The following is a 27,940-nucleotide window of genomic DNA, read 5'->3' as shown; positions in this document are numbered from 1 at the left end:
ATGACAAACTTTAAAACATGCCAAAATCTGTGCAAAGGCCCCTTTAATGAATTCAAACAAGCCTTGATAAATATGTTAGTGACTTTCTCTATTCTAATCAAAAGCATATTATTTAACATGAGAAAACAAAGCACACTGCACGCGAACCTGTCCATTCCAAAAAACGCAGTGCAGTAGACTGTACCTAAATAATTTGACGATATATAATCTGTATTAACGATCATTGATACAACGTTTCGCTTAATTTATTACACTGCAAACAAATCGGAAAATTCTCTGAAACTCACCGTCATTGGTATCGAATAAATAATATACAATTTTGTTCCACTGGAAATGTTTGATGACGTCCGTAATGGCGTCTACCGTGGGCGGAAGTAATCTGATATCATAAGTGTAGCTTGGATGGACTCCACCTTCGGTTCCACTTGGGACCAGTGTAGGAACATTCAGAAAATGGGCACAGGACTGAACGCTTCCAATTGAATGAGGATCATAGTCAACGATCATCATTATAGCTCCCTCTGAGACTCGTTTGCATACTGAAATACAGAAAAAGAATTCATTTAACGTTTCGAAATACACAAAGGGCAATAAAATGCATATCAAACTATTATTTTATCAAATAGCATACTATTTTTTTTCTGTTCTGATATATTTTAGTTTAGTTAAAAAAGAGAAAAGATGAGGATATCAATAAGGAATTATAACAAAATAGTTATGTACTACAAATTTTGGATGAGTTTAGTTGCTGATAAAGGGACAGGTCTGTACAATTAGTGTATTTATTTCAAAGTGCTAATTTTCTTCTGTGCCCGCGGCTGCATTATAAGAGGACACATAGCGTGCTTCAGCGTCTCTACCTATTGACTAAGTCTATCAAATAGAGGACATATAGCGTGCTTAAGCGTCTCTACCTATTGACTAAGTATATCAAATAGAGGACATATAGCGTGCTTTAGCGTCTCTACCTATTGACTAAGTCTATCAAATAGAGGACACATAGCGTGCTTCAGCGTCTCTACCTATTGACTAAGTCTATCAAATAGAGGACACATAGCGTGCTTCAGCGTCTCTACCTATTGACTAAGTATATCAAATAGAGGACATATAGCGTGCTTAAGCGTCTCTACCTATTGACTAAGTCTATCAAATAGAGGACACAGCGTGCTTCAGCGTCTCTACCTATTGACTAAGTCTATCAAATAGAGGACATATAGCGTGCTTAAGCGTCTCTACCTATTGACTAAGTATATCAAATAGAGGACATATAGCGTGCTTTAGCGTCTCTACCTATTGACTAAGTCTATCAAATAGAGGACACATAGCGTGCTTCAGCGTCTCTACCTATTGACTAAGTATATCAAATAGAGGACACATAGCGTGCTTCAGCGTCTCTACCTATTGACTAAGTATATCAAATAGAGGACACATAGCGTGCTTCAGCGTCTCTACCTATTGACTAAGTCTATCAAATAGAGGACATATAGCGTGCTTAAGCGTCTCTACCTATTGACTAAGTATATCAAATAGAGGACACATAGCGTGCTTCAGCGTCTCTACCTATTGACTAAGTCTATCAAATAGAGGACACATAGCGTGCTTCAGCGTCTCTACTTATTGACTAAGTCTATCAAATAGAGGACATATAGCGTGCTTAAGCGTCTCTACCTATTGACTAAGTATATCAAATAGAGGACATATAGCGTGCTTAAGCGTCTCTACCTATTGACTAAGTCTATCAAATAGAGGACACATAGCGTGCTTCAGCGTCTCTACCTATTGACTAAGTATATCAAATAGAGGACACATAGCGTGCTTTAGCGTCTCTACCTATTGACTAAGTCTATCAAATAGAGGACACATAGCGTGCTTCAGCGTCTCTACCTATTGACTAAGTATATCAAATAGAGGACACATAGCGTGCTTAAGCGTCTCTACCTATTGACTAAGTCTATCAAAGAGAAGGACTAAAATAAAAGCATTCAAGCATTCATGAGATCTTTAATATGTCTTGATACCAGATAATAAATCAATAATTATGCTGATAGCTGATTTGTTTGCCCTGATATTATTTTAATTGTCCGAATATACCTAATTGCTTAATAAGACATTATATGACGTTTAGTAATTAAATTGCAATAAAATCGAATTAACATTCTCGTTGTGTTCTCTTTTTTGTAGAAAAAATATCATATCCGTTTTATATTTATTAACATGAGTATCATGTGAGTAATTTTGGTCAAACTGTGAGGTTTAGCATGCAAGTCCTACAAGCAGTTTAAAAACCAGATCGATTTGGGCTGACTTTTCCAAGTTGATAAACCCGTCTGCAATCATTTATATTTTATATTGTGGTGTATAATATAGTATAGTATCGTCCCATATATAATAGGCATTTGGGCACTTGCCTTAAATAAAAAATAAGAGTTGGTAAGAAACAATTTTCTCCTGAAAATGTTTCTCTATGAATGCTCTAACAATCGTATTGAAGTGACATTAAATTAGTTATTGATTAGGTCATGCAATAGCAATTCCTTTATTCCAAAATGACTTAATGTAAGAATAATTTACGTGAACACAATTATGCGTTGCATGACAACACATGTTTAGGAATAATGTTAAATCAATTTTGTTGGCAATCGACTGAACTAAAATCCAGTCATGATTAAGTCGTCCGTAAACATTGGCAAATAAGGTCAATTACTTCACATTAAAGCAACATCTAAATAAAAGTGCGAGTATGTGTAGTACTAAAACATTTTTGGAACGGCTTTAAATCCACTCGTTTACAATCAATAATGTGTTCATATTAAGTCGTTACTCTTCAGAAGCAATGCGTCCCCAAGTCTGCTATAAATTACTATCATTAGAAGAATTAAACGTCCGGAAAACGACATAGTCGCATTAGAGGTTCGAGCATCTGCGGCAGTTCCATCATCATTAGGGACAAATACCACATATTGATTTGGAGGTCTAGGAACATCGTTGTCTGGTAAACGCTGTTATGTTTAGATTAATGGTAACTCGTGCTTAACCCATTTATGCCTAGCGTCCTGAAAAAAGGACATTGAAAACAGCGTAAACCCAGATGAGACGCCGCATAATGCGGCGTCTCATCTGGGTCTGCGCTGTTTGCTTAAATGAATTTCTTTATGGAGTATTCTAAATATAGAAATAATTATACTTGACACCCCTAATTTTGGAAATAAATTGATCCAATTTAGAAGGATGGGAGAGTCCACTGGGCATAAATGGGTTAATTCGCCCGTATGGAAACGAATCCATTAAAAGCACGCAACATAGTATGTTGTAATGTTCTGGTATTGATGACCTGGACTCAAAATGAACAAAACTACAAAATAACAAAAAATAAATTAAATAATCCCCATTAACGAAGATTTTATGTCTAAATACCATAATCGTCTAGGTAAAATACACGCGCGTCTAACACGATCTTAATCAAATGTATATATGCAGACAGAAATTAAAAAACATGAACGCCATATACGAGAGAATCGAATATTACACGCATTATGTCAGAGAACTAGTGTCGTAAGTATCAGATATGTATTAAAACCTTTAGATCATTCACAAGATTTAAAATTATTAGTATAAAACAAAATAGGGACCATCTTTAAAATATTTTAAACTATCAACACATCGACGTATCAAAAGAACATTGCAAAACAAGCTGTGTGATAAGAGATCGTAAAAATGATTCGCCAACAAATAAAAAAAGAAAACTCTTCTGCTTGATGCCTCAGACTGTTCAAAAATCAAACGGCTGTAGTATTAAATATAGCAAACAATGAAACTCCAAAAATCAATCAAACGATTCATCATTGTGCTTATCCACAAGTTTGAAAACAGAACATCGACCATGAATATAAAAAAAACTTGAACGCACCTAAACATGTTATTACTTCTATTCATTTAACAATTTATATGTTTATTAAATATTTTCAAACGTGTAAATTGTCCGAAATAAAATGTTATTTTCGTTGATGTTGATACATAAAGAATTCGCCAAAAAGCCTTGTAAAAAGCATTAAGCCATTAGCAGTCAAATAAATCATAAAATATAAAATATTTAGAAGCTCCTTTGATCGGATTTCATATATTGGCATTAAAGGGAAGACGCTTTGTTTCTGGGCATTTATAAAACTACATTAAAAGTTCGTCGCTGACGCATCCAATATATCAATTATGTTGTCGAGAGGGCTGTAGAATGTTTGATTAACTTCTTGCCAAATAAACTATTTCTCTTGCGAATCCTAATCAATTGAGATGGTAATGGTTTGTAAATATACGTGACTTTTTAAAGGCAACTGCGACATGACCTATTTTAAAGTATACAACATATTTTTTAAATTTTCTATCTGATGTACTTGAACTTTCTCCCCCATGACCATAGTCCCTAGATAGTTATGTTTCGGTAAAGCGCACGATACATTAGACATTCTAACAACATAATTTTATTGTTGTTAAACGTTTTGTAAACTAAGTAATCTTTTTTATGAGCCATGAAACAGAAAATGATTGAAAAATCGACATTCTGTTACTTACTGAAAGCCTTTTCAATAAGGTACGCAATGCACATGTAAAGCGTATGAAAACGTGTATAAATATGAACTTGTTTACACATATGAATTGAAAACCCCCAACAACGGCATTAAGCTGATCAATTCACTGAGTTTCACTATGGTGTTTAGCAGAGTAGACAAGAGTCTAAATTCAATAATTTTTGTTTGTCTGCGAACACGTTCAACCACTGGTTAGCATTCCTACTAAAACACGCCGCATTAGGTTGTTTCGTCTTGACGTTCGATCAATATAACTCAATCTAGCAAGCCCCCGTAAAGCAATTTATGCTTCCAAATTTATTTACGCGTAACCACTCTAGACCTCCGGCTATTTACCAATAATGCGAGGAACAATTGAGTGGTGTTCTGAGAAAACTGGGCAAAATGCATGTGCGTAAAGTGCCGTCCAAGATTAGACTGTGCAGTCCACACAGGCTAATCAGGAACGACACTTTCCGCCTAAACATGATTTTCGGTAAAAAGGGACTTCCTTTAAACGAAACATACCATTAAAGCGGAAAGTGTCGTCCCTGATTAGCCTGTGCGGACTGCACAGGCTAATCTGAAACGACACTTAACGCACATGCATAATGACCAGTTTTCTCAGAACAAGGCTCAATTGTTCTCTTGAAACATTCACAACAACAGACTACCAAAATCCGGTAATCTCTTTTACATCATATTAAATGTATCATTTTAAACTGCAAATATAAATAAATGGAGCTGACAACCATAAACTATGAAATCCTGAATCAGAGGTCATCATACGAAAATGCAATCTTCAACAAAAATGTTGCATGAAAGAGTTTGCTCAATGGTGTACATGGTCGTTAGTCCAAATTGTAGGTTATGTTCATGTTTTTCAAATATTATAATGACTTTGAATATGATTGTGTGAGTCAAGCAAACAAACCGACATTCATAAGCTATTATCTGCATGTTTAATTTATACAATATTACTGACAACCACATTGCACATTTAATGTTAATCGTCATACTTTATCGTTCACGCCGTGTAACAACAAATAAACGACATATCAATTAAACAAAAATCGAATACTGTGTGTTGCTATGAAAAATAACTGCATAACATCTTCAATATGAACTGAACTGTTCTGCGAATGGCTGAATATCACTGCTATTAATTATTTATCTATAATACTGATTGATGACGCGTCAACAATCGTTAAACAAGCAATAACTTCTAGACAATGTTGATTTCATAGCCTAATGCTAATGGACGTAAATTGTGTTTAATCACTTTCATACAAATGGTGGATGATTTGCTCGCGAACGAATTAATGAGGAACACGGGTTCCAGATATGCTTCATGTGTCAATAAATACGTTTTATGCATGTACGTTTTGTAAAATTTTGTAAAATGGATATGACGCCTTTCATAACAATATACTTACTTTCCTTGAAATCGATTATCATTACAACAAGCAAAGAGCTATCGAGTGACATTTTGAACGTAAAACTATTTCTAATACAAAAGAACTAAAACACATATACAGTAAAACACACTTACGTTTACTTATAAGTTGCTGGTTGTTACTGATATCTATCTCATCTACTGGCAGATATTTCACACTTGGATTTCCCACCTTCGTCTTGTAATGGTCCCATGCGAACGCCAGCGTTTTTTGTCGCCCTTGTTTACTGTCCATTATTACACCTGCAAACGGTTAAAGATCTTTTATGCACTTAATATTTTGAAAACAAAAACGTGTATGTAAATACTATATCTAACAGACTACCAAACTTTATTATTTGACAATCGTTTCATCCTATTGTTCTTTTTATAATAAGTTGCGTTATCTAAAATCTACTTTTATATGATTTACTTAACATGTTACTAACAATTTCAATATGGAACAACAATAAGCTAAAAATATACAGGTATCGCAAAGACTTTGAATCAAGGACAAATTTAACCCGGTATTATGCTCGTGAATCTTTCTCCGTAGACAGTCGTATACGTTCGCTAAGGTCTGTAAGCGCCATTTTTGTTGAAATCAATATTTTATAGGTGTTTTAAGACATTTACATGCGTTTGATCAAATACAAGGTCATTGTTTTTAAAAAAGATAATCAAAAGTCATGATTCCCGTGGTTTAAAGTCAGGGGATGTATTGTACTGAAGACCAGAAAATAAAGACAAAGTCGGGTAAGTGAAAATGAAGTTAAGCAATCCTATTTCAAATGGGACAGCTTTAACAATTTCTCAGGTACATCACTTCTCTTTTCAGATCGAAAAGTTAAACTCTTATCAGGAAATCGCATCAATATCCTTGCAACAAATGGTGAAAAGTTGAACATGTGACATTTGTGATTTAAAAAAAAATTAGCAAGTGACATATTTGATTGCCAATCAACACGTTATAACACATATGTTTCAATTAGTTTGTTATCGTTTACAGATAATCATAAGTAGAAATATATTATCATTGACAGAAAATGTACATTCTCTTCATATAAAAGATGGAGCTAAGATACACTCGTATCGAGCTGTTCTTTATTTTCGAAAGTATCGAAGTACTCAGGAAAACATTAACTTTGACAAGACGCTGTCATCGCCAGGATCTTTTTTGCTTTCATATTCGACCTTGCAATAATGTACTTCACTAAGTGTGAACGGTGCTTTCGCTATTAATATTTAAGTGTAATGTGGTAACACGAATAGTTTTATGCAATGAACTCGAAACAATATTGACGACTAACTTTAATAATACGCAGGCTATGTATAATGAAATGACACCATTCTTCACGAAACTTGGACCGTTTACCAAATGCTTAAGTTTCTATCTTATATCGATTGAATTGCTATAGACTAGCTTTAATTTCTTTTTTCTGCAAACAAATCACATAACTTTTGTGAATTCTTCATAAAACCATGAATTAAATGAAGTCTCTAAAATGCATTTAATTTGTAATAAGAATGTCGCCACGGGAAAAATGATGGGCACTAGAGATTAATGCCATTGCAAATATAAATTGCATCTGATAGCTTTTCTTCTGTGGCTTGTCTTCGAGGCGCAAATATGTTTGTGTAACCTCGTAAACGAAATGAAATTAAAGCGATGGCAAACTATTCTTTTTTGCCTCTCACGTTTTGTATTCGGAAAATGTATGAATACGTGTTAATGACCATATGCCAAACTTTTAGCTAAAGTAGTGAACGCAAACACGATATTTTATATCGCACTTATAGCTGTCAAATTGGCCAATATGCAATACCACGTTAATCCTAAAAACTTGAAGTACGTTCTTGATATTTAATGGCTTTGTGACATGTAATGCAATTTATAAAAGAATTGTGTGTCAGTATAAAACAATTTGCTATATGAAAACAACACGAAACATTAATTGCGTTATCTATTCCCTGCTCGTCGTTATCTCCGGACAGCTGTCAAACGGTTCTCTAAAAGCTAGGCGTTTTCTGTACCCATCGATCCTTGCTTACAGTGTTGGATTCCCAGTAGTGGGTTGATGTCTCTCTAGAGTCTCGTGGAGTAGAAAATTCATTTATGGTGACTGTTGTTATAGATGATATTGCCATCTCAGAATTATATGTTAATTGTTCTATTCAATCAAAGCAGATATGTTAATTGTTATATAACGTCCAAGTTGATATTAAATTATGATGGAAATCATATCAAAATCTGTACGAAATACAGCTCATATGATTGGATATAAGGTAATTGCTATTACCTGAATATGAAGAAAATCTTATTGCCGCAAATTGGTAATCATTCCTTTAGTGATATAGCAATTTTGCAGCTGCATTTAGACCCTGATTAAATACGGAATGAGATTTGAATCGCATTATGCAAATACATTCATGCACATAAGTGAAGCGTCTATAGTAATATTTATATCATTGAACATTTATGATTACTGCCTTAATTACAAAATGCTCATTAAATTAACGGCCATGCAAACATCTGATTTTAACTTACGAATGTGTCACGCGGGGGGGGGGGAATATTATTAAGATCTTTCTTTTAAAACATTTTGATATAATTTGATGAAATCGTTTATCACGTATTACTGCCCTTATGGGATAAACTGCTCAATACAGTTAGATCAAGGTTGAAAATTTTTAATACGACATGAAAGTTCTTTCGACTTTTTTGTTAAAAGGCGTACTCATCAGCTTTTTGCAAATAATGATAATATAAATTTAATGATTTCTTAAGGGCTAATGCTATCATGTAAACTGAAGATATTTAGAAGAAAATAAAAAATACGCTTAGTGATAACTTCATGTGAACTGTTTTGCAATTACTAGTTATTTCCATTTTGAGCAACGCAAACAAATACACTGTGCTGGACCGTCCTATTATAAAGATGAAAGCTCAGATTAAAGCAAATATATGAATTATGAAACACCTGGTGGGAGCAAATATAGGAGTAATGAAATGCCAGAAACATTATCGGGGGGGGGGGGCAAATATAGGAAAAATGAAACCTAATAAACATCATCAGGTGGGAGCAAATATAAGGGAAATGGAATGCCAGAAACATAACCAGGTGGGAGAAAATACAGGAGTAATGAAACATCACAAACATCATCAGGTTGGAGCAAATACAGGAGCAATGAAACAACATCAGGTGAGAGCAAAACACGGAGTAATGAAACATCACAAACATCATCAGGTGTGATCAAATACAGGAGTAATGAAACATCAGAAACATCACCAGGTGAGAGCAAATACAGGAGCAATGAAACCTCAGAAACATCATCAGGTGTGACCAAACACAGGAGTAATGAAACATCAGACACATAGCATCATCAGGTGAGAGAAAATACAGGAGTAATGAAACATCACAAACATCATCAGGTTGGAGCAAATACAGGAGCAATGAAACATCATCAGGTGAGAGCAAAAAACGGAGAATGAAACATCACAAACATCATCAGGTGAGAGCAAATACAGGAGTAATGAAACATCAGAAACATCAGCAGGTGAGAGCAAATATAGGAGTCATGAAACATCAGACACATTGTCAGGTTGGAGCAAATACAGGAGTAATGAAACATCAGAAACATCATCAGGTGAGAGCAAATACAGGAGTAATGAAACATCAGACACATTGTCAGGTTGGAGCAAATACAGGAGAAATGAAACATCAGACAAATTGTCAGGTGAGAGCAAATACAGGAGTTATGAAACATCAGACACATTGTCAGGTTGAAGCAAATACAGGTGTAATGAAACATCAGAACAATTTCAGGTGTGAGCAAATATAGGAGTAATGAAACATCAGAAACATGATCAGGTTGGAGCAAATACAGGAGTAATGGAACATCAGAAACATTTCAGGTGGGAGCAAATACAGGTGTAATGAAACATCAGACACATTGTCAGGTTTGAGCAAATACAGGAGCAAGAAACATCAGACACATTGTCAGGTTGGAGCAAATACAGGAGTAATGAAACATCAGACACATTTCAGGTGGGAGCAAATACAGGAGTAATGAAACAGTACGCACATCATCAGGTTGGAGCAAATACATGAGCAATGAAACATCAGAAAAATTGTCAGGCTGGAGCAAATATAGGAGTAATGAAACATCAGAAACATTGTAAGGTTGGAGCAAATATAGGAGTAATGAAACATCAGAAACATTTGCAGGTGAAAGCAAATACAGGAGCAATGAAACATCAAAAACATTGTCAGGTGAAAGCAAATACAGGAGCAATGAAACATCAGAAACATTGTCAGGTGAGAGCAAATATAGGAGTAATGAAACATCAGACACATAACAGCATCAGGTGAGAGAAAATACAGGAATACGTAAGTAATGAAACATCACGAACATCAACAGGTTGGAGCAAATATAGTAGCAATGAAACGCCAGAAACATTATCAGGAGAATAATTATGATTTCAAACTTGTATATATACACACATCCGACTTGGTTACACTTTAATTAACTCCGTTGTTTAATGTTCACCAAACAATATTATGACAACTTTCCGAGGCCCTTTTCACTTTTTTTTGGTTTTCTTCTACGGTCTTATGGATTTCTTTTAATGGGCTTCTCGGCTTTAGTTTTGGCACAAGATTATACCATTGTCAGCCCTACGTTGCTTCTTATGCCCTTTGGGATAACAAAACAGTTTTAAGAAACCGTTACGGGCGGTGCGTTTGATGTGTATCAAGATTGGAGTTCTACTTAACCCAATTATGCCTAGTGGACTCTCCCATCCTTCTTAATTGGATCAATTTATTACTATAATTGTGGATTTCTAGTATACTTATTTCTATATTTAGAATATTTCTTACAGATATTCCGCTAAGCAAACATCGCAGACCCTGATCTGGGTCTACGCTGTTTGCCAAGACTTTTTTCTAGACGCTAGGCATAAATGTGTTAATTAAACACAAACGCATCTACATACAAGTGTATCGCAACCAACGATATAACTGCTTCGTTTTATTTCTTAAGGATTAGTTATACATGCACAAACGTATTAAGTGGGATTGTGAAATTAAAGGGATCTTTTCACGTTTTGGTAAATTGACAAAATTGAAAAAAGTTGTTTCAGATTCGCAAATTTTCGTTTTAGTTATGATATTTGTGACGAAACAGTAATACTGAACAGGTACCATGGTTTAATATAGCCATTATATGCATCTTTTGACGATTTAAAAACCTGAAAATTATAAAGCGTTGCAACGCGAAACGATTGAATAATTTGGAGAGTTCTGTTGTTGTCGTTTAATTTTGTGAAACTACGAAGATTGCTTTTATAAAGTAAAAATAAATACCTCACTCATGCATACTTGGCAGGATGGCCGAGCGGACTAATTCGTTTTTACTAGTTTTTACTCCAGCACTCCGGGGTCACTGGTTCGAGCCCTGCTGCGGGATACTTTTTTTAATTTAATTTTATTCTTGATTTTTTACTGAAGCTTTTTAGATCCAATGTTTACATTTATCAATATAAAGCATTTAATGGCAAACTTCAAAACATGCCAAAATCTGTGAAAAGGCCCCTTTAAAGCAACTCTGTGCGATTTTTCAGAGATGAAAAGGTAGAACAAATTGCATGTTGTTACTTAACTATGATATACGCTGCCGACATTTGAATTGCTTTACTTCATCTAACTTGTCTACAATTAAGCTTAATTTAAAATAATTTGTTTACCTATCTGAACTGAATTAAGCATTGCCAGATTTAATTAAACGCAATGGTATAATTAATCTGTAAAGTCAGACGAAACGTTGTAGCAGGAATATTGCTGAAATAGCGAACATGAAATTCTTTTTTCTCAACTGTCAAAGTACGCATAACTGAACGATGGTTGTATGTGCAATCTTAAGAATTGAACATGTCAACGTATTCCCCCGAGGTCAAAGTGATTGATTAGAACTTTATGACATGTAAATAAACTTTCGCATATATCGTCCGTGGCAGAGTTTAAGTAGGCAGCGCTATGACTTTTAAACGAATTGATTTGGTTTGGCCAAAAAAAACAGAATTCCGTTTTATTTCTCATCGTAAACATTTTAAATTCACTGCGTTATACGTTTTAGCAGCTTATTCTTTCTATGAAAAGTTTTTACATAACTACCGATGCGACAAACATAAATAAAAACAATTAGTGCGCCTATATTGATCAATTGTTGGTTGGCCATTTCTTTAATGGTTAAAAGTAAATAACGAACAAAGAGCAAAAAACATTATATATATTAACAGGTAAACACAATAAAATGTTCAATAATATAAAACTAACTAAATAAATATTCGTTAAAGACGTTTACAAATTTGGCCTCGAACTTGCGAAATTAAGGTATAGTAGGACGAGCATTATACCACTAGACTATTCGCCTTCAAATACAAAACAAGTAAACAATGCATCTGTATTTAAATTCCTGCTTACTTATTATACATGAAACGATATATTTTCTACCTGATAAAAGAAGTGCGCTATTAATAAATCTAAGAAATAAATACCGCATTCACTCACCCTGAAATTATTCGTGCATTGCCAGTTGAGATACTACGGACTTTACCGTCTCTATAATCGGAATAGCAAATACGTGCTTAACCCATTTATGCCTAGCGTCTAGAAAAAAGCCTTGGAAAACAGCGTAGACCCAGATGAGACGCATGATGCGGCGTCTCATCGGGGTCTGCGCTGTTGGCTTAACGGAATTTCTGTAAGAAATATTCTAAATATCGAAATAAGTATACTGGAAATCCCCAATTTTGGAAATAAATTGATCCAATTAGGAGGTTGAGAGAGTCCACTAGGCATAAATGGGTTAAACGTTGTAATACGTATGTGTGGGTAGTTTTATGACGATGAAAAAAAACGTCTGTTCCTATATTATCCATTCATACACCTATCACATGTACATGTTCAAGACATGCCGATTCTTTAACCGGAAAGACAATGCACACAAAAACTTAAACAGTGGTATACAAGTATCGAATATTCATAACTAAACATTTTAACTCCAAGCGAAAGGCACTCCTAATCTTAATGAACAGGCTATTTCAAAACTTCAAATGGTATGGCAATTTAGTAATTTATAGATACAACGTTGATTTAATATTTACTGTAATTTTATTTCCATACGGGTTCTGGATTGGCATGGTAATACAGATCTGAACACGTGTACAGTATTGCACTTAATTTGAATGACACATATAACGTAAATGCCAAAATGAATAAAGCAAATTAATTGGCGGGAAAGTACAGACTTGCAAAGGCATCACTATATAGCTTGAATAGAGATTACAATATAACTACATCGATTTGGAACTGTAACACATATGGACAAAGTATGGCTCTTATACTGAATATAAATAAAGCAATAGCACTAACAGACAAATAACATAAAATATTTACCTATTTTCATGGGGTCTTTTCTGTCCATGACAACGTATGACATGCATGTGAACGCTACGACCAGCCGATACATTTTGAAATACTAAACCAACCCGTCTCTAGTTGGCCGTGAAGAAACACTGAACCAACCCGTCCCTAGTTGGCCGTAAAGAAACACTGAAACTGAAACATGTGTCCCGTGCTATGTCGACGGACAGCCTTTTTCAGTATACTCATATGAGTTGTCGCACAACATAAAAATAAAGCTGTATCAATGTCAAAACGAAAACCCGTCAAGTTGTGTATTCGTTGGGATCAAACAAGATCACGTGTGTAAACGTCACGAATGTAAGCCATCCGGAATACGTATTCTGTTCATGCACGAAGTCATGTTATTCCGCACAACGGTCACATTTGCAAAAGATGGTCCAAGTACACGATTGATTGTGACGCGCTGTAGACATTCTGCAAATATTCATAGCGTCAGTCTTAATCGAGTAATAATAGTCCTTGGTGATATTTGTCACGCAATAGTCGAGTCTTATTTACATCGTTGATCAATGTCAATTACACGGCGATATAGTTACATTAACTGGGATTAATTCATGTTCAGTGAATATCTCCTACATTCAGATCACCATGTTAAAACAGTTTAATTAATGATAAATGTGTAATTCTTTACGACGACGGTAAAGTTCACTTAACGTAATATTTTATGAATAAACGATCGATATTTCCGCCATTTCAACTATGGTAAACTAACCATTTCAAGTCCAATAAGTATTCATCCTGCCTATTTTCTAGAGCTCAGTCTATCCATGTCGTTTTGTATAGTAACAGTCAAAATCAATATAGTTTCCGGTGAAGGAGAGACACGCCAAACATTTTCCATAGTCGGTTGCCAGCGAAACGCGTTTTGGATTTTCCCAATACTTGGGGAGCTTAAGTAATATATTTCTAAAAGGATATCCCAGTGCTGGCCGGAAATCGAAGCTGTTAAGCAGTTTACCCTTGAATATCGTCTTCATATCTTTTAATGACTGCTGATCGCAGAGGAATAACGATTCAACGTATTTACATGTGAGCACGAAACCCAAAACAAAAAAATCCTTCATGTTTATTTAAATATTTGGATTATGTTAGAAAACAAATGTATAATACTTTGTGTACTTAAAACATGAATTTAACACATACACTAACCAACAATACAAACGCAGCAAATCGAATGGGATACATAATTGTATTTTCTTCACGTGTATTTTTAAGGAATAATATTTTTTAATTATACATGAATGCGTTCGTACATATCTTAAATGTATACGCAACACTTCATTTGTTAAATAATAATTAAAAAGCCACAAACATACGTGATAATGGTTCAGAACTTGTGTTACAATGGATTTCTCCGAATATATTATTTACTATGCAACTCATCATGAATGTATTGTGTGTTTAATTCAGGTTGACACGAATTGAAACGATAGCTTACTTAATTGCAGAAGAGCATCCACAAATTACTACACAATTGATAAAAAGAAATATTTATGTCGACTTAAGAATTTGGATGATTCCGGCTTTTTCTTTAAGGAACGTTTAACAATCAAAACAAAAAGTACAAATATATATGTATATATATATTTTAATTATTTGGGTCCAACAGAACCATATTAATATCTGCTAATTTATATTCGTTAAAATTACACAAATATGTAATTCTACACCACGGCATAACGAACAAAAATTCTAAATAAATAACACGGAAATGGACTAACCGGAACATTCAGCCTTGATTGTTTTATTAACTAATTATGACTCTCCAAAATGCGTGTCAGTTTTCATCATAATTTTACTTTGATTACTTATAGAATAAGATCGTCAGCATTCTTAGTAGCACTTGCGATCGAGATTATGAGTCGAATACTTAGAAATATATCGAACAGAACATCCCCCAGTTTTGGTCAGTCAATGCACGTCGACAATCAGCATGATTGAAATGAAAAACAAATTTCCTCTGGAAATATGGAAAGTGTACTCATACTCATTATAGTCATCAAAGCGGCCCCAGTCCCAACACTTCACATTATTCATCAAAGCGGTTCCAGTCACAACACTTCATAATAGTCATCAAAGCGGTTCCAGTCCCAAGCTGACACTTCATAATAGTCATCAAAGCGGTTACAGTCCCAACACTTCATAATAGTCATCAAAGCGGTTACAGTCCCAAGCTGACACTTCATAATAGTCATCAAAGCGGTTACAGTCCCAACACTTCATAATAGTCATCAAAGCGGTTCCAGTCCCAAGCTGACACTTCATAATAGTCATCAAAGCGGTTACAGTCCCAACACTTCATAATAGTCATCAAAACAGTTCCAGTCCCAACACTTCATATTAGTCATCAAAGCGGTTCCAGTCTCAACAATTCATAATAGTCATCAAAGCGGTTACAGTCCCAAGCTGACACTTCATAATAGTCATCAAAGCGGTTCCAGTCCCAAGTTGACACTTCATAATAGTCATCAAAGCGGTTACAGTCCCAAGCTGACACTTCATAATAGTCATCAAAGCGGTTACAGTCCCAAGCTGACACTTCATAATAGTCATCAAAGCGGTTCCAGTCCCAAGCTGACACTTCATAATAGTCATCAAAGCGGTTCCAGTCCCAAGCTGACACTTCATAATAGTCATCAAAGCGGTTACAGTCCCAACACTTCAAAATAGTCATCAAATCTGTTCCGGTCCCAACACTTTATAATAGTCATCAAAGCGGTTCCGGTCCCAACACTTCAAAATAGCCATCAAAGCGGTTCCAGTCCCAACACTTCATAATAGTCATCAAAGCGGTTCCAGTCCCAAGCTGACACTTCATAATAGTCATCAAAGCGGTTACAGTCCCAAGCTGACACTTCATAATAGTCATCAAAGCGGTTCCAGTCCCAAGCTGACACTTCATAATAGTCATCAAAGCAGTTACAGTCCCAAGCTGACACTTCATAATAGTCATCAAAGCGGTTCCAGTCCCAAGCTGACACTTCATAATAGTCATCAAAGCAGTTACAGTCCCAAGCTGACACTTCATAATAGTCATCAAAGCGGTTCCAGTCCCAAGCTGACACTTCATAATAGTCATCAAAGCGGTTACAGTCCCAAGCTGACACTTCATAATAGTCATCAAAGCGGTTACAGTCCCAAGCTGACACTTCATAATAGTCATCAAAGCGGTTACAGTCCCAAGCTGACATTTCATAATAGTCATCAAAGCGGTTCCAGTCCCAAGCTGACACTTCATAATAGTCATCAAAGCGGTTCCAGTCCCAAGCTGACACTTCATAATGGTCATCAAAGCGGTTCCAGTCCCAAGCTGACACTTCATAATAGTCATCAAAGCGGTTGCAGTCCCAACACTTCAAAATAGTCATCAAATCTGTTCCGGCCCCAACATTTCATAATAGTCATCAAAGCGGTTCCAGTCCCAACACTTCATAATTGTCGTCAAAGCGGTTCCAGTCCCAACACTTCATAATAGTCATCAAAGCGGTTCCAGTCCCAACACTTCATAATAGTCATCAAAGCGGTTCCAGTCCCTACACTTTATAATAGTCATCAAAGCGGTTCCAGTCACAACACTTCATAATAGTCATCAAAGCGGTTCCAGTCCCAACACTTCATAGTAGTCATCAAAGCGGTTCCAGTCCCAACACTTGATAATATTCATCAAAGCGGTTCCAGTCCCAACACTTAATAATCGTCATCAAAACAGTTCCAGTCCTAAGACTCCATGATAGTCATCAAAGCGGTTCCAGTCCCAACACTTCATAATATTCATCAAAGCGGTTCCAGTCCCAACACTTAATAATCGTCATCAAAACGGTTCCAGTCCTAAGACTCCATGATAGTCATGAAAGCAGTTCCAGTCCCAACACTTCATTATAGTCATCAAAGCGGTTCCAGTCCCAACACTTGATAATATTCATCAAAGCGGTTCCAGTCCCAACACTTTATAATAGTCATCAAAGCGGTTCCGGTCCCAACACTTCAAAATAGCCACCAAAGCGGTTCCAGTCCCAACACTTCATAATAGTCATCAAAGCTGTTCCGGTCCCAACACTACATAATGATTTTGAAAGCGGTTCCCGTCCTTACACTTCATAAAAGATATCAAAGCGGTTCCAGTCCAACACTTCATAATAGTCACCAAAGCGGTCACAGTCCGAACACTTCATAATAGTAATCAAAGCGGTTCCAGTGGCAATACTACAAAATAGTCATCTAAGCGGTTCCATACCCAAGCGGTGACCACAGCTTTACGCATTTACCTTGTTATTTGTTAAACGAATATCTTCATCCTATACAAATTACTGCCAATAAAACAGGTATTAGTCTTCTGATAATAGTTCTGGATTTCCAATATTCCTTTCGTTCAATCACTGTTTATGGTAAATCTATAAAAACAAGTGAAATTAATTATTTTTATATAACAAAAGCAAATTGCAAATGTTTACCTTCAGTCTAAAAACTAAGCCTCAGTTTTTAAATTAACATTCACATACTATTAAATCACCCCATATGATATTGGTGTGCAATGAATATATGCGAGTTTTGTACTTTTGCTTATGCAATTATTTCGTTAAACGCAAGAACATGTTATCATTGCAGTATCTTCTTAAAAACCCCATGCCGTTTACACAAATCTGTAAGGAGATATATTCACAAACACGAGATTGTTGGCTTCATTTGCACGTATAAGAAGTAAGCGATTTGTTACCTAGCTCTTTGTCACACTTAAACAATAATTTCAAGAAACAACTGGTCTTCTTATTGACATGTTCGCTGTTCAAACTTTTCCATTGTATCAGATTTTACGTTTATTCGATCAGGTTTTTATCACATATATCTATCTATGTCTAACCATGATGTAATTATATTGCAACATTAAACATCTTTTTAATTGTAACATGATAAATTGTGATTACCATTTACGGAAGAGAACCAGATAATTTGTTGCTTTGTTTGCTATATTCAAAATATGATAAGTTTGTGTGTTCTGTAAACTCACATTTGTGATATTTATTGGCACACAAATATTTTCTCTTTTAAGTGCTATTTTCTAGAGAGTTTCAGTATTACCTCCCGTTGACTGCGCCGGGAAATTTTAATGACTTGGCAGCTATGTTCTGCCTCATATACGATACCTGCATGTTATAAATTGCTTAAGATATTTGAGATAATGAGGTGTCTTTATCTGATTAATTTAATACTTAATCACAGGGTATTTCATAATTTGTATTACATTAAAGGCATTTTCTTTAACGCCAGGTAACAGTGTTGAAAATAACTTATACGTATGTGAACCTCTTTCTTTCTATGCAGCGAAAATGTTCCATTATGAAAGTAATCCAAGCAATTACACATATGCAATCACCCTTAAAAAGGCGGGCGAAATCATTTAGTTTGGTATTGAAGAGATACCAGAAAATATTACAAACGTCAATTGCAAAGTTTTTTTATGCAGTTACTTATAACGAGTCTAATCAACCCATATTGTTGTTGTCAATTGTTGTTTCTTTAGCGATGTTCTCTCTCGGATTTGCGTTGACAAGCCTTCATTAAGAAACACAAAGTATGGGGAAATTCACCCGGCGTAGTAAAACATGACTCACGTTTGTATATTATTTTGGAATTGCATACATCAGTAGTCAAACGTGACGCTGACTTTTACCAACATGTCAGTTTATACAGAGACTCATAATCGAACATCAGTGTAGTTCCGCATTCAACTACTCCAATGCCGCGGTCGTAGAATCTAATTTCCATTGATATTTGGTAATGGCCCAGTCGGGCTTGAAAATAATGCAATAAGGTACTGAATCGCTGAGTGAATTTGCTCAAATGTGACTAACATCAGAAAAATTTCCAACGCCAAAAGGCCTTGAATTGAGCTTTTTTAAGTTGCCGAAAGCAATTTGTGTTCCGATTTAGATTGCTGCTGTTATATACAAATATATTGTTTTCTTTCTGCGATAAAATATTCGAATTTACTTAATTGTGTCTTATAATATTTACATGACAAACTATTTATTTCTCTTAAATGCACTGTACAGAAAATATGAAATTTTCAACTTGACAATTTGCTTACTTTAAAAGAGAAGATTTATGAAAACACAAATGTATTTGACGTGTATCGCATTGGTTCTTCTATTGTTGTTGTCTTGGTTTTCGGTAGGAAGATATTCAGAAAGATCAAGAACAGTGACCGTGGTCAGTTATATGATATCGGCGTACCATGGACAATAAAAGCCTTGAAACAGTTACTTCCCATCTATGTTAGCAGAAACCATAATCGAAACAAGTAAAATAGAAATGTTATAACATTTAAAACTGCCACACCAACCGGTGAATTCATTATACCGGGCGAGTAAAAAACTAGAAAATGAAAGTTGTTTTATGTAAAAAGCGTTTGACTGAATTAATAAAAACGAATTTTCTTAATGTTTTAACTTTAAGTTGAATTATGGTTGCGTTGTACGATTATTAAAATCCGTTAATAGACTAACCTTTAGAAAAAAATGTTCATGATTATTTATGTAAACTTTGCTTGTAGAAGAGTTATTAATTGATTTAAATTTATGTTTTAGTGTTCTGTGTCGCACAGTTAGGCAATACTTCCTTTGCCATAGATAGAGGACTATGCGGCAATATGATAACTCTCTTGCTGATGCAGCTGCAATTTCACTTGATATATTTGCCATTTATTTATGCAAATGCACCTAGAAAAAATACGATATTTTTACATAACCTGACCTAAATACTTCTTTGACTGGTACAAAATGATGTTCGATTACTTGTTCTATTATATAAGGATAATATTAATTAAAGTTTTTGTTAGATCTGGTTGACAATTTATATTTCAATAAATCTCTATGTAGCTTTTAATTATTTTCACATGAAAGTGTATATTATCAAATTCACTGTACATGAATATATGAGTCTCCCTATAGGTTAGATTTGAGATTGTGTGATTGTGTTCAAAACAACATTGTCAGTTAGTAGCGGAAAGGAAATTGAAAACGCTTTTTGTGAGTTGAGCTGAAAAAGCGAACTGTTGTTTATACTAGACCATGGTGTCCGAACAATCTGGTATTCGAAAATGTTCGTTTATAGCCAGAGATTGAAAATCAAGGAACCGATATTTGTAATGTAGTTGTATTTTTATAAAAATGACATCAACACGATTTTCAACGCCGATAATCTTTATTAAAGACATTTCTTTTTACAATACCAGAATATAACCAGAAACGTATTGATTCTGAGTTTTGTGGAAAATTATAGTATTTTTCTGAGACTATTTCACAGTTCAGTAATCTGCGAAATTTGAAAAGAGAAACGAGAGAAAGTGAGTTTATTACAATCATAAAGAGCATTACACAATATGGAAAATCAATTTATGAACTGATTATTCATATATAATAGAACAGTAAATAACATATTGAACACGTTTAGGCAATGCGGTGAAATAAAACATTACATTTACATATCCCAGTGGAAAATACAATATATATATTTCTTAATACATACTTATACTTTTAATTGACATGATAACATTGCCGCCATGACTTTGATAGCTTTACCAAATGTAGATTATTTTACAAAACATTTTATGTGTATTAACATGGCTTTAGTTCTATTACGCACGGACATTCATATTGAGAAAAGTTGAACGTTTGTAAGACATAAGTAAATGGTTATGAGTAGTCCGCGACCTGATCGGAATTCCCTTGAATGGTTTTACAGACAAAGGTGTTTATATTTGTTAAAGTTTTCAAAATAAGCGTTTTGAATAAACCTGTCGGTTATCCATATAAAACCCTTTTCTGTTTTAATAAAGTGAGCACTAGGTCCCACCAGCTGGAGCGATGTAATAGAACACCTGTTATTATAAACATCATTTCGTCTCTTATTAACACAAATTTTGTTTGGACAAATAATTATCAAGCAGAAACTACACCTTTTAAATGATGTCCACAAACCTGAGGAATAGATAACCAATGTCAAACACATATATGTTAACAAGAATATCTGAATTAAGATTGGAGAGATATCGAATTCTTTTTCATATGTATTTAATCAACAATGCAAATAGCCACTTAAAATAAAATGATAACATTTGATTCAGTACATGTTTATAGGAAGTGGACACAAAATCATTCTTCAAAATGTCATGACCTTGTACCAGATCAATCAAAGTCACAGACGAATCTGTTCCCAAGGCGGTCAACTACAATCACTATCGATGGACAGGATAATGTACAACGGTTAAATAATATGATTATAGCTGATACTATCACACATGGGAGACGGAATACATGTATAATTTAGCAGTTCTGTATAGTTCTGGGGAACAGGATGAGACAATACTAGCGATTCTTGTAACATTATGATGTCATGGTATAAAAGCACATTGGTTAATTTCATATGCAGCTGTAGGTGCCTGTTCAATCATGCGAACACAAATCGAATTATATTAAGTACATTATTAAGTGTTCGTAAACCATTAACAAAAAGCATGACTGTGTATTGAAGTCCATCCCACTATTGCGTTTTAATCATGAAATCATATTTAAACAATGTACGTGCACCACTGATATAAGCCTTGGTTATCGATTATTTGAAAGTAAATGTCTTTTCTGTCATGATCGTAGTATGCTTAAACTTATTTTTATATAATCTTCTATCTATTAAACATAAGTTCTGAAAAGTTAATAAGAAAAACTCTATGCTCATCATGATCAGTAGTTTAGTTTTCTAAACATACAAATCATCAACTATTAAATTTAAATAAAACATATTAACGTTTAGAAAATATATGGCAACCGTTGCCGAATGAAACAATTTAAGGTAATCAATAAACATTAGGTCGCATAGATCTTAGCCTATTCATAGTATTATCTGAATAATTTACGCAACACATTAACAGGATATGTATAGGTGTTGTAAAGGCACTTACATGTTCTTCTCAAAATTCAAACACGTGATTGTCTCGTTAAAAACAACTCGTTCTATCTTGTCGTTCTGAGCTTACAAGTCAACCATCTAGGCAAAGAAATGCAACTGAGATATTGATATAGCGTTCTGAATAGTGTGTTGGAATTTAAGTCCCAGAGGACTTTGTATTAAATCTCAAATCGATAGGAATCGCACCGCGCCGAGACTTTGTTGGCATTCAATAGCTTTCAGCGTGAAACGGCAACATTTCATATTCATTCAGATTATAATTGTTGGTGTTCAAAACATAATGGTCAGACACAAACGATTGATAGTAGAGAACATATTCTGGTAAATGAAAGTTCTAACTAAAGGCTTTACTCGAGGAAATTGAAAAGTGGCGATCGTCCTTTAACAGGAAAATCAACATATGCTCTCGATGTAAAAAGCCGTAATATAGATGCAAGGCATGTAACTTGATGTACAGCCGAACCAAATATTTTAACCCTATGTCAGTATACTATTAAGTTGTTGTCACCATTCGTACTATTACGTAACTTGATATTCTGTAAAAGATGTTAGGTGAAAAAAAGTTGTGTTATTGTTTTTATGGTCAATTGTTGTGTTTTTGTATCAGATGTTATTGATCAGTGGTTTTACTTATTAAAATTCCGTAATCCCGAGCCAGTCGTATTTAAGATACCAAGACGTTTGAACGTACAAACAATGAACCCCATTCGGGCTGTATTATTTAATTAACCCCGCGCTGATTTATCATGGAATATCAGCAATTGTTCTTGGTCATAGAAACAACCGAAACACTTCGAGACGAAATATACCAACAGCGGGCCGACCCATTTTTGTAGTAATAAATTGCATAAGGGCGATTTTGATAGGACTAAGCTAAAAGGCAGACCGATGGGAAGTGTTTCCAATAATTTAACTACCGATGTGTAAGAGTCTTGAGAAGAACCCACTAATCTGTGCTTACAAGCAAAGCTTGTAAATGTTTCAAATTGGATACAATATCAACAGTTAATATTTCAAAGCAATTATAATTGGTGGACGAAATGGACCAGCGATGTATTAACACATTAGATGTGTTTTCCCAAAGTTGTAGAGGTCCGAATAACACATAACACATATTGTTACAATAAACGAACGTGCAGATACATCCGGTACAAAAAGACAATTCAGAAGGAAAATTATTGTTACCAACTGCTTATGTTTTCTTTGATTAAAAATTGCAAATGGCATATACACTACCGGATAGAACACATTTATAAAATTAGTATTTATATATTATATTTATATTTATATATATGGAACAGTCGTGGCTTTTATCGTGAAAACCATACAGATAAGGTGAAATATGTCGTTTGCACAATCGTATCGCATATCATTATTTTTGATAACGTATCACCCTCATCACAGAGCCCGATTTTGATCGAGACATGATCGTGGATTTATTCAAACATTTCCATGTGTAACAGAACTGGAGACCAGGTTGTGTCACATGTAATTGTCAAATAAGGAACAAATTGCAACCGAACGTATGGTGCTTTGATAACGCAAGGACCGGCATATATCATATGTTAGTCTAAAATTAGTTACGTTTCGCCAACTGTGTCATATGTGGCTGGTCGCATAACAATGGAAACCCATTTGGTATACGCTTTTAAATATGTATGTTTGTTTGCAAAACAAAAAGTTACATGCGTGGATTTATTTATTTTAACTCTCATTCTTATACGATATACAAAGGTCATACGACACTCATATCAACTGGTTAAGTTATTATCAAAGACAACTAAACTTTTTGTTTCATTGTATTATAAAAGGATATAGTCAAACAATTGTTTGTTCGTTTGCTTTTGTTATATCATTCAAAGCCAATCCCTGTGGATAGAGACACAATTTGCCATTCAAATGTTCAAGATGGCCGCATGACACATTAAAACATAAATAATTTAGTAACAAAAAACTTTAAAGGGTCACTTTATTGTATTATACTTTCAGATAATGTTCGATAAGTTGGTTTTGACTTACATATCTGTTGAGGGTTTAAGTGTTAAGAAAATAAAGTTGCTTGGTGTTCGTTAATTGTGAAATAGCTTCATGGAAAAGCGAGACTGTTTATTTCTTGCCGTTCAACGAAGATAAAGCCAAAAGTAAACGAGATTCGTACGCAAGCGAAAGACAGACGTAAAGCAATTTTCACAAAACGTATGTATTTGATTTACATCTGTCGGGAAGCATATGTATCAACATTATATATTTGTACTGCCACTACCAGTCGAAAAGAAACGTTTTCACTCGTTATGTGTGTAAATGAATATCGTGAATCGGAAAAAAAGTTTTATTGAACAAATACATCTTGGAACAGATGCATTGTAGTATTGCTTAATTCGCTTGGGTCTAATTCAACCGTAATTTCTCTTATATCCAAGTGGATCAATTTATGCTGCGAGGGAAAAAAGATGTACTCACAGGCATACAAAAGCAAAAGATTACTTATTGGATCAAATCACAGTTTACAGTGGATCTAGAATATAACTGTCATTTGAAATGAACTCCGGTACGATTTGAATATTTCTCAAAAGCGAAATGCCAGTGTATTAATGAGTAAGGCCATTATGTACACGAACGTACAGGTGGGTTATAAAACTGAATGAAAATATAAATGCTGCCCATAATAAGCATTTATTGTGCTCTCATTCTTGGCAGCGTACGTCTGTACATTTGGCACACATTTTGTAATGGCGGTGTAAAACAAAGACGGGCATCATATAAGAAAGTGTATCATTGTTTGGAACATGAATCGTTTCGAGTTAAATAAGTTATTTAAAACATGTGTAATGTATTACACAAATAAATGTTCACGGCCCATGCCTCAAATTCAAAATAAGAAAATGTTAAGTGACCTTCTAATGTAAAAACAAATGCTTATAAATACGATAAAGGAACAAATGGAATAATATAACTGTATCATTTAAAATAGTTATATGAAAAGTCGGATTAACCATAAAGTAGTGAGCCCAAGAGTGCTTCAATCAAGTGGAAAGTACACCTGTTTGCATGTTTTCTTAAATTTGTGCATGATAAATATACATAATGACAATTTTCTTAATACGTCAATTAATTCTTACTGCGAAGTGTTTTCAGGATTAATCCCTTTATCACACCGGTATTGAAGAATGACAATCAGAGATAAAAAGGAAGCTGTTTGTTCACAATGTTGAAAACTCAAACACTCAGTATAATCTCGTTATTTTATTGATTTTCAAGGCCACTTTTATTAGTTTATTTAAGTGAAAAGTATAACTTTAAAACATCTTTTTTTTCTTAAACCACAATGAAGCATAAGGTATAAATATTTTAAGTGGTCATGTACAATGGCCACGCCAATTGGGTGATTTTACTTTACGTTTCTACATATGGGCCGTGCTCTGTGAAAAGAGGATTTAATGCATATGCGTAAAGTGTCATCCCAGATTAGCATGTGCAGTCCGCACAGGCTAATCAGGGACGCAACTTTCCGCATAATCTAGATTTTTGCTCAGAAGGGACTTTCTTTAAACAGAAAATATCATAAAGCGGAAAGAGCCGTCCCTGATAAGCCTATGCGGACTGCACATGCTAATCTGGTATGACACTTTATATATATATATATATATAAAGGGTATGGAGATACATGTATTTAAAGTGGGAACTCCATATCCTATTTCTAAATCAGAGACCCCGTAACTGGGCATATATATATATATATATATATATATATATATATATATATATATATATATATATATATATATATATATATATATATATATAATAACGTCGCTTTTAGCCGTTTATAAAAAATAAAACGCTTTTATTAAATCTGCCGTAGCTTTCGACCTCACGGTTCTTCAGCGGCATTTATTTGTGAAGCATATCATGTTTAGCGGAAGTGACGTTTTATTATTGAACATTACATTGCGCGCCATGTTATTAGTCTTTTGTGTTTAGTCCATATGGTTTGAACGTCATGTATATATATATTTACCTAAAATACCTAATTACAGTCAATAAAAGAGAAAATCTCGGAAAAAAAGTGTCTTTTTTTCTAGGGACGGCCTGGTAACCAGTAACATAACATACTGACGTTTGTTTACGCCATACATTTTGTTAACGTCGTTAGGGACATTGTTGCAATCGGCAATCTTTATTTAATAACGATCACAGTATGCAGTACATTGAAGAACGCTATTACTGCCACTTCCAGACTTCCATTTCTCTTTCGACAGTAAACTAAGATCTCTATCCAGACATGTGATGATGAAAGTCGGGTTAAATAATTTGATTATTACTGATATAATCACGCATGGAAGATGGAATTCATTAATTATTTAACATGTTAAGACCTTGACAGAAAGCAGAGGGATTCCATACAAACTAAACATAACCCAAGTATTACCGTTAGATAATTGAAAGGTTTACAATTGGTGGGTAATGCAAATACACACTTTGGTTTATTTATATGTATACATATTTTAACGATGAACCTTATCATTTATTAAAACAAGTATGAGCAGGAATAGGAATGTTGTTTTTTTTTTAACGGCGGACATTTCTAATCTCAATCGTTACTTTATCTGACTGTGTACATAATCGATAGAAACCAAATGCAAATAAAAGTCAATCATCAGCGACGTATCTAAAGCACACTGTAATAAGCTCTACTAATTTAAGAAATGATACTTATTAAAAGGCTTTATAGCAAAGTTTATCTCTATATTACAATTGCACAGTGTGTGTTTTAAGCATGGCAATGTATCCAAAGGTAAATTAAAGGTTTTAAAATAAAGCAATTTGCTGACGTAAGTGAACGACTGATTCAATTCTAATTATGAAATGTTCAAGTCGGATTAAATAATACGTATGGTTTAAGGATTAGATTTTTAAAGTAAATTTACATGTTATGCGATATGAGTTAACATGTTTTAAATGCTCATTAACATCAACCGAAACATTCACGCCATTGGCATATTATATTTTTTCTTGAATTGTTAACTTTTTAATCTTCAAATAAGCTGTCTTCATTTCTATGATGCGTGCTTCCAATATTATATGTATTGGACGGTCTGACTTAACTAGATCATTTCTGAGAATTTCCGAGTCAATAATTTGTAACGGAGCATCAAACGGATATTTAAAGTAGAACCATTATAGATCTGCGGAGACGCTTATTAATAATCAGTGGCACAATAAGCTTGATACATGTTCACTGAGGCTCATAACTCGATTAACACGATGTTAACGATTAAAGAACACGAATCTGCAATTCATATTGAACACTCCCCTACGTTCTACTAGCATTCGAAACTGCAACTTATGTGTTTATTATGCTAACACTTGGTTAACCAGATTTCAAAACATATTGAACATCAGTTGTGTTTGCGATTTCCCGGTATTAATGGCGACTGTTTAAAAATGAACACCAGTAGAGTTCAAATCGAACACACTGAGGTGTTCTTGAG

The 27,940-nt window shown here is 34.4% G+C and overlaps 1 protein-coding gene and 1 long non-coding RNA gene across 2 annotated transcripts in view; both read right to left on the bottom strand.

Annotated features, from left to right (window-relative positions):
* The window catches only part of LOC127876513 (glutamate receptor 2-like), a 41,375-nt gene extending 27,034 nt beyond the window's left edge, over positions 1 to 14,341 (bottom strand). The window contains exons 1-3 of the mRNA XM_052421812.1: positions 13,458 to 14,341; positions 6,115 to 6,261; positions 288 to 539 (exon numbers count right to left, since the gene is read on the bottom strand). Coding sequence (XP_052277772.1) covers positions 288 to 539; positions 6,115 to 6,261; positions 13,458 to 13,530 — 472 coding nt within the window. The 5' untranslated portion in view covers positions 13,531 to 14,341. The remainder of the gene's footprint in view (positions 1 to 287; positions 540 to 6,114; positions 6,262 to 13,457) is intronic.
* Positions 939 to 1,887, bottom strand: LOC127876530 (uncharacterized). The gene is made up of 4 exons (XR_008047915.1): positions 1,831 to 1,887; positions 1,723 to 1,776; positions 1,291 to 1,344; positions 939 to 1,076 (listed from the first exon to the last, which is right to left on the bottom strand). It is a non-coding gene; the product is annotated as an uncharacterized LOC127876530 (long non-coding RNA).
* Positions 14,342 to 27,940: the final 13,599 nt, after the last annotated feature.

The sequence above is a fragment of the Dreissena polymorpha genome, chromosome 4, assembly GCF_020536995.1.
Source record: "Dreissena polymorpha isolate Duluth1 chromosome 4, UMN_Dpol_1.0, whole genome shotgun sequence".
Classification (NCBI taxonomy): domain Eukaryota; kingdom Metazoa; phylum Mollusca; class Bivalvia; order Myida; family Dreissenidae; genus Dreissena; species Dreissena polymorpha.
This window is presented reverse-complemented; position numbering and strand designations above follow the sequence as displayed.